Raw genomic sequence first — 20,019 nt, forward strand, 5'->3', positions numbered from 1 at the left:
CCCCCCCCCAAAAAAAAAATTGTTAGAGAAAAAAAACGAACAAATTTTGCACCTTTTTTTTCAAAAAAAATTTCGATTTTCTTTTTTTGGCATTTCTACATGCGCGTCTATCTAGTTTAGTTTATTCAATCGTGGTTCAGTAGAGTCTGATCCGTTTTGACCTACAATGAAAAGGATATCAGGTTCACTTAAGTGACCCAGCAGTATTGGCGGTGGAGGTTTTGCACTCTACCGAGTGCTCCCCTTCTAGTTTTTTAGCTGCATTAGAATACTGGTATTGTAAGTTGGTTCATGTCCATGATTTTGTTTCTTGGAGAGAGATATACTTTCAGAATAAGCCTCGTTCTATGTTGGTATTCATTGGCAATTGTTTTTTTTCCACATTTGTTTGAGACTGTTTTTGTGGCCCTCTTCTAATCCAAGGTATTTGTACGATACTTCGTTTTATAGTTCCTGTGTTGTTGTAGTTGTGTTGATTTTTTAGCATATCTGGAATTTAAATTCCAAATAAAGTATTAGCATCGCGCACTGACCGTTCGTCTCCTTCTTCGACTTCTCTGGCCAAACTGCAGGGCCGATCTGGCTGAAAATTTGCAGCAATGTTCTTTTCCCGATTGGTCACAGGAATTACAACGTTCGTTCCAGTCACGTGACTTTAAGTAAATCAAAATGGCCGACTTAGTTAATTTCTTCAAAAATCTTCTTCTCCAGACCCACCAGTCAGAATGCTACCAAATTTGGGTTGCAACATTAGGCCAAGGCAGGAATGTTAAATCGCCAATGTCATTCCGATCACATGACCGGAAGTGTGTCAAAATGGCAGTCACGCAAATTCCTTCCAAAATCTTCTTCTCTCAACCCACCTGTCAAAATGCAAAAAAGATTTGGGTTGCAACATTATGGTAGAGTATGGATGTTAATTATATTGTGGAAGTCAAGCAGATCATGTGACCAGAAGCGTGTCAAAATGGCCGACATTGTCAACTTTTGGGAAAAAAACAATCGCATTAATTCCTTTAAAAATCTTCTCCTCCAGACTCAGCCACCCATCAGAATGCTAACAAATTTTGGTTACAACATTAGGACAGGGTCGTGATGTTAAATTGCGGAGGTCATGCCGATCACATGAAATGTGTCAAAATGGTGGACTTAGCAAAAAAATTTCGAAAAATCGTATAAAAATTCCTTCAAAAATCTTCCTCACCAGATGCACCAGTCAGAATTCTACCACATTTGGGTTACAGCATTAAGCCGCAGGTCCAGTGATCATATTTTTATGTTGACTGTTATTGTTGGTCTACCTTGTACACTTGGAGGCCAAATTCTATTTGGATGTTGTCAGAGTACCATTTCACTAATTGCAGTTGTTCTGCCAATTTTTTGTCGTTTGGAGCAAAGAGTTTAGGATCGTCCATTTACAATAGATATCACCCTCCCTGTCTCGTTGAACATTATTTTATATCCATGTTCTTGTTCATTAATGAGTTTGCTCAATGGATCAAGATCAAGGCAAAAGAGGGGGGGGGGAGGAAAGGCTGTCTCCCTGGACGATCCTGCGATGTATCTTCACCCCAGGTATTTCGGTCTATTCCTTCTGAGTGCTGTCATATCAATATGGTATTCCATAGATCCATTGCTTTCTCAATTAGTTTGATTACTTTTGGGTTGATTTGGTAAAATTAATGCATTTTATCATCCATGAATATGGGACACCATAAAAAGCTTGATTGCGGTCTCTCCTTGCTGTGAACAGTTTGGTTCTTATTGTTATACAGTTTTTGATTGTCATGTATTCATGGATCAGATCAACCAGAAGAGCGGTCATCGTGAGGCGGGAACATAGCGGCGCACGACGAAGCTGGGCGCATGGATGGTTCTGAGGTTTGTATGTGTGGAGCATAATAAAAGATTGATGGTGCATTCAAACTGCTTTCCCTGCCTAACACATTGCATGGACTCTGGTCTTGTTTTGTAGTAGGTGGTCCATTGTTCCATAGCATCCTCTCTTACATGCCTTCTGTTCTGCCTCTAGGCCTCCTTGCATTAGGTGGTGGTGCTAGGGTTAGGGTTAGGGAGAACAATAATTATCATAACCATTTGAGCTTTTGTCATAAAATCAAGGAGTTTTTATAATGAGAATATAGAGAATACCAATTCATAATTTGCTCAAAACGCCAAAGGGCAAAGCGACAGAGTAAAGATAGTTCTTATTAGCCTGTCGTCACTACGCAATGTGAGATGGCCTGCTTTTATAATCACTTCCGTGTTTCTTTATTTATTTACTATTTGACATTTTGTCATAAAATTTTCAACAAACCCTTATAATGAGAATATTGGGAATGATAATACTGGTCTGCGTCATTTCAGAGGTCTAGGTTTTCTCAACGGCTCCCATATGCTGTTTGCATGCTGAATTCAGAAATGTATCTCATTTCGCTCAATCAGGTCAAGTTTTTGTACATGCTATCTCAATTTTAAGGAAAAAAAAATCCATTTTTGTTTTTTTTAATTCAAAATCAGACTTCCATTGACAGAAAATGTACAAACTATATATAAAATGACTTTGTGACTAAAGATGGTAGTTAAATTGATGGTGCATTCAGGACGCCGAGGATGAGGCTGACATCCTGATACAAAAACTTGACCTGATTGAGCGAATTAGATACATTTCTGAATTCAGCATGCAAAAAACACATAAGAACAGTTGAGAAAACTGAGACCTCTGAAAAAAAAATATTTCAAATGCAACCCAGTGTAATTAATCAGAATTGTTTTTTTTTAGCTGTTGTTTTCGGCGAGTTTAGTTCGAGTATAAAGTGGACACGGACGGGCTTTCCATTGAGAAATGGCTTCTCGTTAAATATTGCAACTGCTATATAACCTCTCCTGTGTACAGTATTTACAGTAACGTTCCACAACATCCACAACCTGCCAGAAAGGCAATCGACATTGGATTTAATAAGAGCTGTTTGCACTTAATTTTTCAGGACCTCAGCTGAGAGGAGGAGCCACTTGGCTCAACCTCTTGGTCCTGGTTAACCATCTGTCTTCGAGGGGAATGCAATCACTCACCTCATTCAGCATTTTTATGCCTCCGCCGACGAAGTCGCCGGAGGCATTGTGTTTTCAGGTTGTCCATTCGTCTTTCACCATAGGTGCGACTACTCATCTACTATATAAATGGCAGTCCTTCTGTCTGTCTGTTTGTAACCAATAAGCTCCTAGACCAGTGAACCGATCTTGATGAAACTTTACATACATATAGACCTAACATTCAGCTCCAGGATGCACTAAGTGGCTTTCCATAAAAATGAAAAAAAATTATACCATTTCCATTAAAAAAAAGGCTTTCGAATAGTGTGCCGGCGTATTAATCATAACAAAAGGCTTCATGGTTAAAAACGCTGGAGTTTTTTGAAATACAAAATGTTCGTATTCATTGACTTTTTAAACATACACATTCTCCTCCTGTTATTTGAATTCTCGAACTGCACGCGCACGGCAACAGCTAACTGCTGATAGATCTGCTCATGAAAGAGCCAGGCAAGGAGAGAGAAGAGAGAGAGGAGAGAGAGGAGAGAGGAGAGAGAGGAGAGAGAGGAGAGAGAGGAGAGAGAGAGAGAGAGAGAGAGAGAGAGAGAGAGAGAGAGAGAGAGAGAGAGAGAGAGAGAGAGAGAGAGTCGTCCTACTGCTGATATATCTGCTCATGAACGAGCCAGGCAAGCAGAGTCGGCTGCAAAGATAGAGAGAGAGAGAGGAGAGAGAGGAGAGAGAGAGAGTCACACCGACGGGCGAGAGAAGCACAAAACTCACGTTCCAGCTTTCTCGGTCCGGGTTTTGCCAGGACATCAAGGACAGTTGCCACTGCTGCTAGAAACATTGAGTGGCTCAAGGCCGCCTTCAACTATGACCTCTCTGAGGATTACGGCAGCATAAAGCCTTCCTTCCATAAATCTGAGGAATAAAAGAAGCCTTCCTAATTTTCTCCAGACAACTAATGCCTTAGTCTAACTCGCGTGAGGAAAATAGGGAAAATTTCCCGGGTATTACCGGGTACTTCAGCTAGTGTAGAATATTTTGATGGTCATGACGTCATAGGTTACGTGGTGTGGCATCCGTGTTTGGAAAAAGGAAAAACCTTTGGACCCATGCATCTCTGAAACCACTCCATGGAAAAAAAATGAAACTTGGCACATGTGAAAACACACACACACACACACACACACACACACACACACACACACACACACACACACACACACACACACACACACGTGAAGTTTCCCCATCGGAAACAAGTGTGATGTTTTTTTTTTTGATGATGTCATCGGTGGCTTCGTCATGACATCATACTTACATGCGTTGAGTGCTTTTTCCGATCAGTATGAAAAATGTTGAGGGTCATATCAGCCTAAATTGTATTGGGGGGGGGGGTGGGGAATTGATGGCGGGTGTTCCTACTAGATCTTGTAGATCTGTCATTACCGGAACTCTACGTCATTTCACTTCTGGGATTATTTAATTATAAAAGCCATTGCTTTGATTATTACATGGTGGCAGCGGTGGCCCTAAAGATTGATTGCATGCAACTATGGAACTTCTCAAGCCACCACAATACCTCTCTTTGGACGCCACGAACCTTAGTCAGAAATGGCGCCGCTGGTCCCAGCAATTTGAGCTGTTTTTGGAGGCGTCAGTGCAGGCCTCCACACTGGAGAACCAGAAAGTTGCCATTTTGCTCCACTGTGCTGGAGTGGAGGCAATTGAGGTTTACAACACGTTTGTGTTCGACCACACGTCAGACAGTAAGGGACTATCAGAGGTGATAAAACAGTTCAATAATTACTGCAACCCTCGGAAGAACCTGGTGTATGAACACCACAACTTCTGGGAGACCAAACAGCAGGATGGGCAGTCAATTAGTCATTACCTGATGGATCTACGAATGTTGGCCACATCATGTGAGTTTGTCAAAGTGGATAACATGATTCAGGATAAAATTGTTTTCGGAATGTCCAATCTGTGGATTAAAGAGAGTCTTTTACGTGAAAAGGAACTGGACCTTGCCAAACGTTTGGATATCTGCCAAGCCGCTGAGGCAAGCCACACACAAATACAGTCGATGTGTAAGGTGCCACTGGAGGTAAATGAGCTATGCAGGAAAGTCGTGCGGTTTGCAGAATGTGCTGCTCATGATAATGGTGCGGTGTTTACTACACGCAATGCTCATGGTAGGAAAACCCGCGATAATGCCAATCGTGCTATGGATCAACAGGATGTTTGCCCGATATGTGGATACCAGTGGGGAAGGGACCATGACTGCCCTGCCATTGGCAGAGAATGTAACAAATGTGGATGGAAGGGTCATTTTCAAAGAGTATGTAGAACCAAACACAGGCAATCTGTCCACACAAGAGATGGGCGATTCGGTCGACAAAATAGATCAACTGTGCAATGATGGCTTTGATTCGGTAGCACCAGGTGAGAACTGCTATGCATGCACATCAATAGAAGGAGCTGAAATGAAAGTCAAACTGGATACTGACGTGCACACATGTGTTACGCCTTTGTCCCTTTTCAACAAGTTACCAACGAAGCCAGAGGTCCGGGAATCTTCTGTAGCTTTGATTGCAGATGGAAGACATGAGGTGACCGACAAAGGCAAGACTGACTTATTTTGCAAAGCAGGCAGCAAAGAGGGGAATTTTGAGCTCTACATTGTTGAGACCTCAGCACCTCCGATTCTGGGGTTACAAAGCAAGTGCTGCCCTGGATCTTCTTCAACGAGGTGCTAAAAGGCCTTTGTACGAGGTCCATCTAAAAAGTAATCGGACTGACTTCACAAAAAATTTTATTCCAAAAAAAATATATTGAAATCACAACTTGTCCCTTTCAAAATAGTTTCCCTCCGGTCTCACACACTTGTCAATCATCTTCTTCCACGCTTCGATGCACCCCCGGAAGACTTCTTCTGGAATCCTCCGGAGCTCTGTCATGACCCTTTTGATGGCCTCCACATCAGGAAATCGGGTTCCCTTGATCACCCTCTCGAGCTTGGGGAAAAAAAAAATCACAAGGGGCAACGTCTGGCAAATTCGGGGGTTGCTCCAGAGTTGCCATGTTCCTCTCCGCCAGAAACTGTCAGATGCTCAGGGCATGGTGAGCAGGGTCGTTGTCATGGTGGAGCACCCAGGCGTTGTTCTCCCACAGATCCCTCCTCTTGTCCCGGGTTGATCTCATGAGGTGCAGAGGATCTCCTGGTACACGTATTGATTCACTGTTTGACCCTGTGATAGAAACTGAAAGTGGACAATGCCCTTGATGTCAAAAAACACGATGAGCATCACGTTGACCTTCGACTTCGACATCCTTGCTTTCTTTAGTCTTGGTGATGCCGGACTTTTCCACTGACGACTCTGCCGTTTGGTCTTGGGATCGTATTCGAATATCCACGATTCATCACCAGTAATGACTCTCCTGAGCAGGTCTGGATCATCCTCGAGGCGCTCGATAATGTCTCGACAGACAGTGACTCTGCTGTTTCTGGTCCTCAGCCAACAGCTTGGGGACCATCTTTGCGCACACCTTGTGCATTTCGAGATTTTCAGTGATGATGCTCCAGACAGTGTCCTTGTTGATGGGAAGTTCCTCAGCAATCGTCTGTACCGCGAGTCGACGATCTGCGCGCACCATCTGCTCGACACGTTTGATGTTGTCTGTCGTTCTGCTCGTTGAAGGTGTTCCAGACCGTGGATCGTCTTCAACCTCCTCCCATCCCTCTTTGAACCTTTTGTGCCATTCAAAGGCACATGTACATGAGATTGTTTCTTCCCCATAGACTTGCTGCAGCATTGTGAAGGATTCAGAAGGTGTTTTGTCAAGCTTGGCAAGAAACTTCAGATATGCTCTCTGCTCACGACTCAAAGTGCGACGACTCAGACTTGACAACATGTAAATCACGACCTGTATAAAATCACACAATGAGCGCAGTCAGGCCTAAGTCACATTTGCCACGGCGGCTGTGGGGTCTACAAAATATACGGCCACTAGCAATTATAGGGCGGCCGCAGTATTTCCACGGTCACACAATGTAACAGTCACATATGTTTTTATTTTTCGGGGAGCCGCACGGCGTGTTTATAAATTGTGGAGACTGAAAATGTGGGGGTGCCGTACGGTCTTTGATTTGATGTCGCACGGTAACCTTAGGGCGTTCCTGCGGCGGCCATAGAATTTAAGGCAGACGCAAGGTGCCCGCAAAGCGACCACAGCGGGACCGCAGGGGGTCCTAAGGTGAACGTGCAGCCAGACGGACGGTAACGAGTGGGTTCTTTTTTTAATTTTTTTACCAGTTTTTTTTTTTGGGCTTGTCGAATTTCTATGCCGAACGTAGAAATGAAAAAAAAAGTTATAACTCCGCGTTATAATTCCACGGCGACCTTACGACTTGTAAAATATAGCCAAACGGCGTAGGGCCACCCTGAGGCCACCGCAGAAACTCTGCGGCCGCCGCATGTTTCTGTTAATTCAGAGGGCGTACGGCCGCCGTATCCTCGCCATAGAGCAAATGTGACTTAGGCCTCAACCATCACCAATCATATATATTGTTGCGAAAATGTTGCGGAATGTTGCGAAAGACTGTGACGCAACCCGTTCATTCAAGTTGTGTAAGTGGAGCACACAGCAGGCTCAGTCCCGTTACTTTTTAGACGGACCTCGTAAGTGTATGTTCTGTTCGTGCTCACCACACCACTCAAGCTAAGCGAAGTCACGCTTGATTACGCAGATGTGTTTGTAGGTTTGGGTAGGTTTGTTCGCCCATACCACATCCGATTAAAAGATGGAGTTTCTCCACTTATAGAGGCTCCACGGAGAGTACCCCACAGTTTACATGCGTGCCTCAAAGAGAAACTCTCTGACATGGTGGCTCGGGGCGTAATATCTCAGGTTGATGCTCCAATGGATTGGGTACATAATTTGATTATCGCTGAAAAAAAGAAGAGAAGTCTTTGAGGTTGTGCCTCGACCCCCGTAAGATGTGAGCATCACCAGATGCCAACCACTGATAATGTAATCAGCCAACTGGGAGGTAAAAGGTTTTTCTCAATCTTTGACCAGAAAGATTTATGCTGGCAAGTGGTGCTTCATTCAGACAGTGCTTTGAAATGTACTTTCAATACCCCCATTCGGGTGTTACCGTTTTAACCGAATGCCATTTGGCCTTTGTTCCGCAAGTGAGGTGCTGCAGAAGAGGAATGAGTGTACTTTTGGAGATATTGAAGGTGTACACTTTATCGCCGACGATATGATCATCGTGAGCACTGATGAAGCTCAGCGTGATGAGAGAGTGCGGAAACTCCTTGACCGGGCCAGAGCGAGTGGAGTGAAATTTAACCACCAGAAGATCCAATGGAAGGTATCAGATGTCAGGTTTATGGGACACGTTCTCTCTGCTGACGGCTTAAAGGCAAACCGAGAAAAGGTCCAAGCAATTGCGGATATGCCAACAACCCACAAGCAAGGCTGAGTTACAGCGTGCGCTGGGTGCGATCAACTACTTATCGGGTTTCATTCCTGACATGTCGGTAATCACGACCCCGCTTCGGCATTTGCTCACGAAAGACTCACATTGGCAATGGCAGCCAGAGCAGGCAGCAGCATTCAGTAAGCTAAAAGTAAAACAAGCCATATCGTCTGTGCCAATGCTCAATCAAATTCTTTGACCCGTCAAGACCATCTGTTGTGCAAGCTGATGCATCATCAACCGGTTTGGGAGCCTGTCTGCTGCAGGATGGCCGGCCGGTCGTATGTGCTTCTCGTTCACTGTCCGCTGCGGAAGAGAACTATGCCCAAATTGAGAAAGAGATGTTGGGGTGATATTCGCCTTGGAGACGTTTCACCACTATGTTTACGGATACAAGACTCAGGTGCAGACCGACCATCAACCTCTCGTGACAATTGTCAAGAAACCACTGTACAGAGCTTCACCAAGGCTTCAGTTGATGCTACTTGGACTTATGCGTTATGACGTGTTTGTAAAATACGTTCCTGGGAAGCTGCTGTTCATTCCAGACACTTTGTCAAGGGCACAGAGTGGCTCAGTCCTGATGTACGACACCATTTTCGAGGACATGCAGTTGAGGGTGCATCAGCTAATGACCCATCTGCAAGTCAACCAGAGCAAGCTGGATCTGTTGAGTGGTGCCACTGCGGACGACAACGATTTACAATTACTGGCCGGATACATTCTGAACGGCTGGTCAATGCACTAGACCAACCTCCCCGTGTCCAGCAGAAGTTTCTGGAATCTCAGGGATGAACCGCACATGGCAAATGGCATGGTTTTTGTTGGTGAGCGTTTGGTAATTCCTGCCACACACCGGTCTGACATTCTGCGGCAAATACACGAAGGCCATTTTGGGCAAGGAAATGTAAAGCCAGGGCATGCCAAGTGGTCTTTTAGCCAAGTATCAACTCAGATATACAAAGTCTGATTGCCAAGTGTTCAACTTGTGCCAAGTTCAGACCAGCTAACGTTAAAGAGCCACTTTTGCCATATGGTCTTCCCCTGGGGTCGTGACAGAAAGTGGGAGCGGACATTTTCCACTTCGCCGGAAAGCATTTCCTCCTGATTGTGGATTATTTCTCCAAGTATCCTGAGGTTATAAGCATTTGTGGACTCACATCAAAGCATGCCGTTGAAGCTCTGAAGTCCGTGTTCGCTAGACATGGCATACCCAAGGAATTAGTTATGGACAACATGCCATTTGCCAGTCCTGAGCTCAGGAAATTCGCCTGAACTCGGGGCTCTGGAACCACAAGTTCCAGTTGATGTTCGACATTTGTTGGTGCAGCAACAGCAACGTGCTAAACATTTTTTTTTTGACTGGGGTGCTAAAGAGCTAATGCCATTATTACTGGAGGACAGTATAACAAGACCTGGGAACCAGCGGTCATTATGGCTAAACACCAAACACCACGTTACTACGCCATCACCACTCCGGAGGGGCACGTGTACCGGCGAAACTGTAGGCATCACCGCAGCATGGATGAGGCTCCTTCGCCCGATGCTACACCCCTGGAGGAATTTCAACAAGAGGAGACCATTTTGCTACCGGAGTTTTTTCCCCGCCAGAAACACAGCAGCACACTCCAACGCACTGTACTTCACCACACACCCGAAGCTCTTCTCGCATCACGATACGTCCAGAGCATTTCACAAACTATGTGATGATTGATTGATTTCCAGAACTAATTTGGATGCTGATGTTTTTGTTTTTTGTTGTTGTTGTAGTTTTCATGCTTCTGGGGTTATATCCATTGAAATGGTGATTCATATGTGCATTGGATGGGAAGGATGTTGCGGGTGTTGCTACTAGATCTTGTCAATCTGGCATTACCGGAACCATACGTGATTTCCCTTCTGGGATTATTTAATTATTAAAGCCATCGCTTTGATCCTGCGCGCTGGTGTGATCATTACAATGTCATTGGTCACGTGGTTTGGCAGCCATATTTTTTTAATGTGGGCGAAGGCATATCTGGTGACGTCGTGACGTCAGAGTGCCCTTGTAATTATTTATTTATTTATATGCAGCCTATGGCTGCTGGCTGCATCTTTTTTTTTTTCTGGGGACACAGCCGAGCCATTGATGCAATGGTACTCATTTTTCTGACCTCGGAAGGATGGCAGGCCGAGTTGACCCACCTGGTCGACGTAAAAACATGGGCTTTAACTGAAAACCCACTGAAGACCCTAGGATCTAAAGCCAGCCACCTTAACCGTGAAGCCAACACCAGGCTTTTTCTGCATTGTGTGGCCGACATGAAAGCCGCTCGTTTAATGTTCCACTCATGCTCTTCAAAAGCACAACAAATGGCACCATATTGTCCCCATTGCCTTATACCGTTCAAGCTGGTGACATTGTGCACCTCGTGACGACAATTTACTACATTGTGAGTTTATAACGCACAACTGTCATCTAGAAACCGCTCGGCATCGAGCAATGGTGGAAACGTTTGTGGCTCACATGCTCTGAACTCGGCTCTGCCCGGTGTCTCCCCCAAGCATCGTGACGTGATGTTCAATCTCTGCAGCTCAATCACCGAGATGTACTTCGACAGGATTGGCTCCCAATACATTTCACCATCAGCCATCCTTTGTCGTCCTCTCTCTCTCTCTCAATTCCTGAGATGAAAGTACACAAAAACATCTTGGTACTCCATTGCTCACACAATATTTTCTCCATCTTTCGATCCACACCCATTTTTTTTTTAAGTAACATCATATTTTAGTTACCATAAGACTATGGGGCTCAGAGGTGGCGTTCTCGAATTTGAGCCGTCTAATCTGGGTTCGAGACTGGTAGGATGGGTCTAGAGGTACGCACACTCGCCTCTTAGCTGCTGGCTAGTCTGGGTTCGAATCCCAACTCAGCTAGAAACTGTCATCCTGGTGTTTCATGGGCAGGCGATTTATCAAAGTGTGTGCCGTCCCTCGGATGGACGTTAAGCAAGAGAGGACGTCCCATCTTCTGGAATCAGCCGGTGGACGTTCAAGATCCCATGGTGTCCTCCACCTCCATGAAGAGTTGGTGACCCACCGCCGGGACCCTGGAACAAATAACAAGTTCCTGCCAAAACCCCTGACGGCAAGGAAATGGTTCCCATCATGTGCTGCCTTTTTTGGCTGCTGGTTGCCTCATTGGTTAGGGGCGCAGCTGTGCCGCTGATGCAGTGCCCCTCTTACCAGTACTCCGGTGCTCATTTTGCCGACCTCGGAAGGATGACAAGCTGAGTCAACCCTCTGGTGTTAATTCAGTGGAAAACGGGAAATTGAACTCAGGAACCCTCGGATCCCAAGCCACCATCATAACCACTAAGCAAACACCAAGCAAGGGCAATGGCAAACCACCTATAACAACTCGACAAGAAACAGCTTCGGCAGCATCGACAATCTGCAACAGAGTATGGTGCAAATCATAATCACAAGAATCTGGATTCGATTCCAAAAGTAGACTATGAACTACCTCCCTGGTACTTGGCATGCAGGGCATTACATCAATGAGTGTGCCGGACGTTAAGCCGAATGTCCCACATTCTGGCGCAAGTGTCGGCCATTGTGTGCTGGCCCAAGTTCTAAATTCCCGCCCAAACCTACCTTTTGATGACGTCGCGATGGAGCGGTCACGTGATTCTCATCCAGCGAACGTTCAACGTTTCTCAACCAGCGCTCTGTAGTGAAGATGTTGGCGGCTTACATGTGACGACGGTAATAACGCCAACGGCAACATCTGTGCAAAACATTCGCTGTGCCCGCGTGATGGCCGAGGACACAGGTGTGGCGTTTCACACCTTTCCCGAACACCATGCTCCACGGTGCAGCACCCGTTGTTAGCGATCCACCAGGACCGTGGTTTTGTTGATCCGACCCAATTACTCTCAATAACTAAGCACAAGCTGTTTTGCAACTGGGAAGACATTCGGTTAATTATCACGGGGCAACAACAACAAAAAAACTTTTCGGCTGCTTCTTAGGTAAATGCAGGTGGGTGGGGTGGTGTTGGTTAAATCTGAACCGCTGATTTCAAATCTGCAGTTATAATTTAGTTGTGCACTAATTCCACGTACTGTTCAACTCGATGGTTCCCAAGAAAGTTGTGCACAACCAACACAAATGCCTTCCCATGCTGTAATCTCAAGTGGGTTCAGTTTATTTTTGAACTCGGGATCTCACATCAGTTCTCGGATCTGGGACCCAATGAAAATGCCTGCTTTGAGTTTAGCATCAGTTTTCTCTGCGTCAAACTTCTTGATGAGATTTGTTTTTTTTTTTGTTGTTGCTCATTGCCCATGGAAAGTGGAGCCATCTTGAGATTGTGGTCACGTGACCGGCGCCATCTTGGTTAGCACAACCTGGCTGACTCGTGTCGTGGATCGAGGTTGTTTTGAACGCGTGGAAGATATTGGAAGCCATTACCGTCGTGATCCAATGCCTTTTTTAAAAAGTTTTTCATAAGGGTTGGCGTTAGTTAAAAATTGCAATGTCACGTGGAAAATTTTACTTAAAAATTCATAGCTTGGTCAATTTTTATCCATTTTTAGATCCTCGTGGAGGATCTCTAAGTCATACTCACGTTGTTGTTCTTGTGGACTTTTTTGTTTCACAGCCGAAAGTTTTCATCGAAACTTCCTGAAACTTGGCGTATATATGTAAAAATACCCTGCGCAGACAGTAACGATCTCCGATTTTGAAAATTCCTCCGAGAAAAAAAAGTTATGACGTCAAAATATCTCCGCAAATGGAAATCGCCTAAAAATTATCTCCGAAACTCGGCAAGTTTTTTGAATTGTGTTTGCAGGAATCAAACAGGGCATCAGCAGAGATGAATTACCGCACATATGATACATCACTATGACGTCATATCAATTTTTATGACGTCATTCCTATTTTTTGACATTTTTTGTTTCACAACCCAGAGTTTTCATCGGATCTTCGTGAAACTTGCCATGTATATGAAAAAGTCCACACGCAGGCAGTAACCATCTTCGATTTTGGAAATTCTTCCTAGAAAAAAAAGTTGACGTCATAATATTGGCGCAAATGGAAATCGCCTATACCATTATCTCCGACACTAGGCAACCGTTTGAATTTTGTTTGCGGCAATCAAGCCGGGCATTAGCACAGATAATTTATCGCAAACCTGATACAACACAATGACGTCATATTCGTTTTTATGACGTCATCATTAAGAAGACGAGGATCTTAGCTCATTTGAGCTTGTTAATAATTGAAAGTGCATTCTAAAGCTAATTTTAGGAGAAATAATATTCTACAACAGTTGTGTTGCTGCAATTGAAACCAAAAATACAAAAAAATAATAATTTATGATCACTCAAAATCACCCACCACATCAAGCAACCGTAAAAGGTAATATGAGCATATGTATAACTCCAAATCCTGACGTGGTGAGAAAAATCTGATTTAAGATTCAGAATCAGCATACTCGATTTAGTCTGGGACACATGTTTCCACCCCAGTAGCGAAATCTTTATTGTCCACTGTTATCCATCCATCATAGCATCCTTTATACAGTTTGGCAGAGTCTCAGTTTTCTATTCCCTCACTCCTCCCATCCTGGGTCGATTTGGCAAAATAAAAGGAACAGCAATTTTCATTTACTGATATCTTTTATGGACTAGAAACTAATAGAGATAACGATGATAACAAACCGGAGATAAAAATTAGTTTGCTTTATTGCATGCTCGAGCCGATACCAGAACCAAAATGAAGAAGAAGAACCTCACCAGCGTGTTTCGTTACCTGGGATCATGCCAATTGCCCTGGGCCATGGACTAACCCAAGCCTAAGGCCTAAGGCCTACCAATCTGTGCTGCTTCATAACACGATGTACGTCCATGAAACTGTGCTGTATGTAGATTGTGTAAATTACTGTATGTCGAAGCTTGAACACCACCTGCTGGGCGGTGCATGTTCGGAACCACTACTAATAAAGCATGGTCCATGCTTGTGCCTCGGGCCTTGTCTCGTGACTCGTATTGTCAGTGAACACCAGAGTTGGCAACGAGGATGGCTGACAATCGAGTCAGTATTCACGGTAAAGTTCCTGCATTTAGTGGTGACGAACAATTGAACTTTTTACTAAACAATTGGAGTTTATTTCATACAAATGGCCTGGACAATGAAACCACAAGGAAGACCATTCTTCTTTCTTTGCTATCCTCGGACAATTATCGGCTTTTGTGAGACTCGTTCGCTCCCAACAAGCCGAAATACGACATCTTGACGTTCCAGTCTATCGCCCAGAGGATGGAGGAACATACTGAGCCTGAAAAATCGCCACAACTAGCGAGGTATGAATTCGATAATTTGACAATGAACTTGGAAGAATGTGTAGCTGATTTTGCGGCAAGACTGAAACATGTCTATCTGTCTATTTATTGCCAGTTTACAAGATCAGAAGATGGTTTCTGCAATATTTCGCATCAAGTTTGAGGACATTACATTCACCAATGCAGTTGAGACTCCATCGGCTGTGGAACAGTCGCTCAAAGATGTACGCGTCATCACCCATCAGACCGTGGAGGTCGGCACAGGAATCTACAGGGTGTCCGGTTCACCTCAGACTCCAAGAACAACATTTTGTAAGAAACAACACACTGGGGGAATACCGTGTGCATCTGATGGTAGTACCCCTTGTTACTAGTAAGCTGATACTCATTTTGCCTCCCCCTCCCCCCCCTCACAAATATGACATGCTGAGTCAATTACATTGCAACCAACCTGATGTTAATTAATGGAATGACGGGCTAACATAAGACCCTAAGATCTTAAACCAGCCACTTTAACCGTGAAGCCAACACTAAGCTTTCCTCATAAGTTGATTCAAGTGTATATTGCCTAACTTGCTTGACTTCATCCCAGTCGCAAGATGTAATCCTCAGGGGGTTGATCAGATAAATTACAAGGACAGATGCTCAACTCAACAATGACACCGTGTGGAAAGTCCACTGCATTGTAAATAAAAATAATATTAAATTGAACTTTGGCAAAGTGTACATTCTATGACATGGCTTGGGATTCTCAGGGTCCTGAGTTCGAGCCCCGCTGGCCGCTGAGTTAGCATCAGGGGGGTTGACTCAGCCTGGCATCCTTCCAAAGGTTGGTGAAATGAGCACCAGTATACTGGTAATTATCCTTGCAAGGTCAAAGGTGACTAAAGGGTTGGCGTCAGGAAGGGCATCCGGCCGTAAAAAACATTGCCACAAGAAAGGGTACCATGATTGGAGCCCGCAAAAATCTGACCCCTGTTCAGGGATAAAGGCTTTCAAATGGAGTGATGATGACACTCCATGACATGGTACCTCATACCCCCCCTCCCCTTTCACTCATTGTATGCATGGGGGTCCGGTGGCGAGAACGACCGCTAGGTGGGGAAGGTTACGTCATCTCCCACCAGACTCTGTAATTGGAGGCCTTCCCTCTCAGATAACTACATGAGGCGGCGGGTCGCTTAACCGACCGTGGACGCCAATACCTCCACCGCATAGCGTAGGGTATTTTTGGCTAGAACCAATTTACCTAATTAACCACGCGGTGTCGTCTACTGGGGAACCACGCCCTCAGTACGCCTTTCCCGAACCGGACCACTCTACCGACTACCAACTGCCAACTACCTTTCCGGTTCGGATGCAGCGAGCGGATCTGCCAAGGTCGTACCGGCTAGAATGAACGGATTTTCGGGTATAAAAACACGCCTAAGCTCAGATTCGAACCTTGCTGGACGAATGGAGGAAAAGACGAAAACGAACTGGGAACATTTGTGCAATTGTTTTATTTACAATGGTCGTGCAGCTCGGCCCGCAGTCACACGCGTGGGGCTCGTGTCCGTGGAGGAACCCGAGTGGAGTCCCAGGGCAGGGATCAGGGTCGCGGACAGGACCCAGCGAGAGACCCGGTCGAGTTCGGGTGTCCTCGGTCGTTATCGGAATTGACCAGACGGATCGATCTACCAATGATGAACAGCCATGCACCACCACCCACAGACTCCTGAAAAAGCTCTCAGTCTGTCAATCCTCCTCATACACCAAACTCAAGACTCCAGCAAAACTCCAACGAACACCCCAGCGAATGCAGAACTGAACTGAGCTTTTTGACTGAACTCCCACGAACGCGCGTCTCAGAGGGTCCTTTTGTAGTCCAACGACCTTCCTCAGCGGGGCGGGGCCTTGGTCAAAACTAACATCACTGTCCACCCTGATTGGACAGGGCCTCCATGGGTCCGCCCTTTCTTAGCAGGGCCTCGGCCAGGCACCGACGAGGCCCGCCTACTCCACGCATGTTTGGGGAAGGTGAATGATGGTACAGCCACACTGCGTACGTTTGGGGAAGCCGAGAAGGAACTGGAATGGCGAACATGGAGATTTTACCTCGGAAAAACGAGTCTCTGTAGACAGCGGGTGGACAGTGGTACGCTGTGGCCAGCGAACCGAGGGCTGCAAGCACTAGGAAGGTACCGTGGTTCCATAAGAGGAGAAATAAAATGATTTATTAACCGAACTAAAAAAAAACATCGCAACGCACCCCTTCAAAATCCCACTAAACACAAGGAGGGGTTCTGTCTACACATATACTTAACGGCATGACTAACTTCGGAACAACTGTATGTTTTGTATGCATATGGTTCCTATAACCGTAACAATATATATATATATATATATATATATATATATATATATATATATATATATATATATATATATATATATATATATATATCTCCATATTTTCAATGTTCTTATCCATTACACCAGACTCCCGATCACAGACCCTTATGTTCTATTCCTCACCACTCCAGCAAAGGCAAAAGTCAAGATAGATAATTAGGATGAAAGAAAATATCTGGTATCATGACAAGGAGAAGGGAGACATGAAAATAACAAGGCAATGCAATTTAAATCCCACGAACGGATATGATTCCTTACAAGTCAAAGAAGCCTCCACTGCCGAGTCTGGGAGATGGAGTGCGAGTGGCTATATGGTACAAGGTTTGGGTTGGACGGGGATTGGAGACCGAGATATTACGAGAGGCATGCACGAGGTAGTGCGAATGGAATGGAATGAATGGCACAGCGACCAAAGGTTGCTTTTACCTCTACGTATTGCTACTCCTCACTATAAATGGTCCCTACCTCTGCCACCGAAGGTGGGTGGAGGTTATGTTTTCACCTCTATCTGTCTGCCCGTTTCAGGATATCTCAAAAAGTTATGGACGGATTCCGACAAAATTTGGTGAACAGGTTTGATGTGTGACAAGGACGAGCTGATTACATTTTGAACATCCGGATACTAGAATTTTTTTAAGTGATTCTTCAGCATTGAGTGAAAGGGCCAAAAATGATATATAGCACAATGTCTCAAAAAAGTTTTGGATGGATCATGACAAAACGAGGTGGATGAGTTGGGAAGGTGAAAAGAACAAGCCGATTCGATTTTGTTTCAGGTCCGAATCCAGATCCAGCCCGTCAGTGGGATACAAAATGTAAACCGTTCAGGCTGTTGGAGGTTTGCACTCTCTCGAGTGCTGTTCTCGTTTCCATTGCCATGACAGCAAAGGTTTCCTCACCTTTTATGATCAAGAGTGTTTGCATTGGTAGTGTTGCAAAAATCACATTAGTTAATCATTGAGAAAAGTAATAAATCCGTTTTGAATTCAAATGATCTACACCATACTTTAGTATGTAACTACTGCTAGTCACAAGACAACTTATCAACTCGATCCGTTAAGCCTACTTGCTCGTCTGTAAAACGATGAAAGTTCAGAAACTTCGCTGTCCACTGTGTAATACATACAATAATGATCAATAGAAGGCCGGTAGTCATTTTGCAAATAGTATTTATTTATTTTCTGAATCATCATCATATAATGGGCGTAAGCTTGGAACTTCTAACAAACTTTTCTCCGAACATATTCTGTTAATACTTCCGAAATCTTCACATTATGTGTTCCATGTATTTACGCAGGTGATAACTGATTTAAAAAAAATCGAATGTAGATAGAATTTTCAAAGAGGGAATCTATGACGTCACAATCAGCAGCGTTCGGCGGCAAATCGACAGCCGGGTCCCAGACGACGTGCTTTACTTAACTACGTCCATGAGTTCAGGACGTTTGTTCAACTCAACATTTATGACTTTTACCCTGCCATGTTGTTAATGTGTTGATGGAGGTAATATAGAAACGATGAATATGTCAAATCGTTCGTGTTACTCATCCGGCACTATGTGTCAAGGCCAACAATCGAAAGCGACCGGTCTCAAACGCTACCTTGGGCACCCAGACACGCCACCAATATGAACTGAGCCGTTGAATGTGGCACAAAACATCCAAAGAAACTACCGTAACAGAGTATTGTGATCCGTCCTGTCCCCCATACCCGTCGTAGACCGGTATCTGCTGGTTAACAAAATAAACTCAAATGACCGTGTCGTGAAATTTCTCCACCTTTATATAGAAATAAATTATTAATGTTAAACAAAATGGCCCTCAATTTTTGTTTTATCTTCGAGGTAGGGCACTCATGTTTGAACTGTCTGGCCTGGGTTCCAATCTCGACCAAGATACAAGTTAAACTGTCATCCTGGTGTTTCATATACAGGGTGACGCACCGGTGTGTGCGTAGTCGATCCAGGATCACTAATGCTCACCACTACACATTAGTTCCTCTTTTTCCCCACCTATGGAACCAACTTCCACATTCTCTTCAATCTCACAGCTGTTCACCACAATCTCAGCTCATTCCCCATCCAAAACGATATTTTCACCCCCCCCCCACCCCATTAACCCACTTCCCCACCCCAATCCCTCCACCTTCCAAATTTCCAGTTTTTGCTTCCTAAGAGTTTCCTTCTGTATCCATCTTGTCCACCCCATGCATCCTCCAGTGTCCCTCATTCCTCCCCACACCTATTGTTTGTCCAAATCTCCCACTATTTTCTCCTTCAACCCTGCTGTCTTGACTGTGTATAAAAAAAGAAAGAGAGGACCCATCTTCCAGTACAGGTCGTTGGTGAACGTGAAAGATAGCAGGCCTTTGATGAAGAGAATGTCATTTACTTACTTGGATTTACTTGGATGGAGAGGCTGGAAGCGATGCTTATTTGCCCCTCGTTACTGCGCTGATACATGTATTCCTCTAGTGGGGTTGGCACTTCAATGGATGATTTGCCCTGTGTACTTCAAATACAGGCTTGAACTGGTTGACCATTTTTGTGTTGACTGCTCTCTCAGGTCGAGTTCCAGTTGTCAGGGGTGTTACCAGTTCCAGATCTTTTATCGATTCCCAGCTTCATATTAGCTCTCTTGGCAGCATCAGCAGCACGAGTACTGAAGGTTACACTTTCATTGAATCCACAGCATCCTGAGCAAGTTACTAAACACCTACTGGGAAGGAAACAACAAAACACTCAGCATAACCCGTGCTAAGAGACAGCTTCGG

General features: G+C 44.7%; 1 protein-coding gene across 4 annotated transcripts in view; it reads right to left on the bottom strand.

The window, feature by feature from the left end:
- The window catches only part of LOC147009771 (organic solute transporter subunit alpha-like), a 46,309-nt gene extending 28,646 nt beyond the window's left edge, over window positions 1-17,663 (bottom strand). For 2 of the 4 annotated variants that reach the window (XM_085860841.1, XM_085860837.1), the window contains exons 1-2: window positions 17,506-17,663; window positions 11,031-11,188 (exon numbers count right to left, since the gene is read on the bottom strand). In XM_085860841.1, coding sequence (XP_085716967.1) covers window positions 11,031-11,157 — 127 coding nt within the window. In that variant the 5' untranslated portion in view covers window positions 11,158-11,188; window positions 17,506-17,663. Of the gene's footprint in view, window positions 1-11,030; window positions 11,189-12,156; window positions 12,298-17,505 lie in introns of those variants that run through there. The other 2 variants (XM_085860838.1, XM_085860840.1) reach the window with 2 other exon arrangements.
- Window positions 17,664-20,019: the final 2,356 nt, after the last annotated feature.

The sequence above is a fragment of the Eptatretus burgeri genome, chromosome 17, assembly GCF_056783735.1.
Source record: "Eptatretus burgeri isolate ZD-2024b chromosome 17, Ebu_testis_v1, whole genome shotgun sequence".
NCBI lineage: Eukaryota > Metazoa > Chordata > Myxini > Myxiniformes > Myxinidae > Eptatretus > Eptatretus burgeri.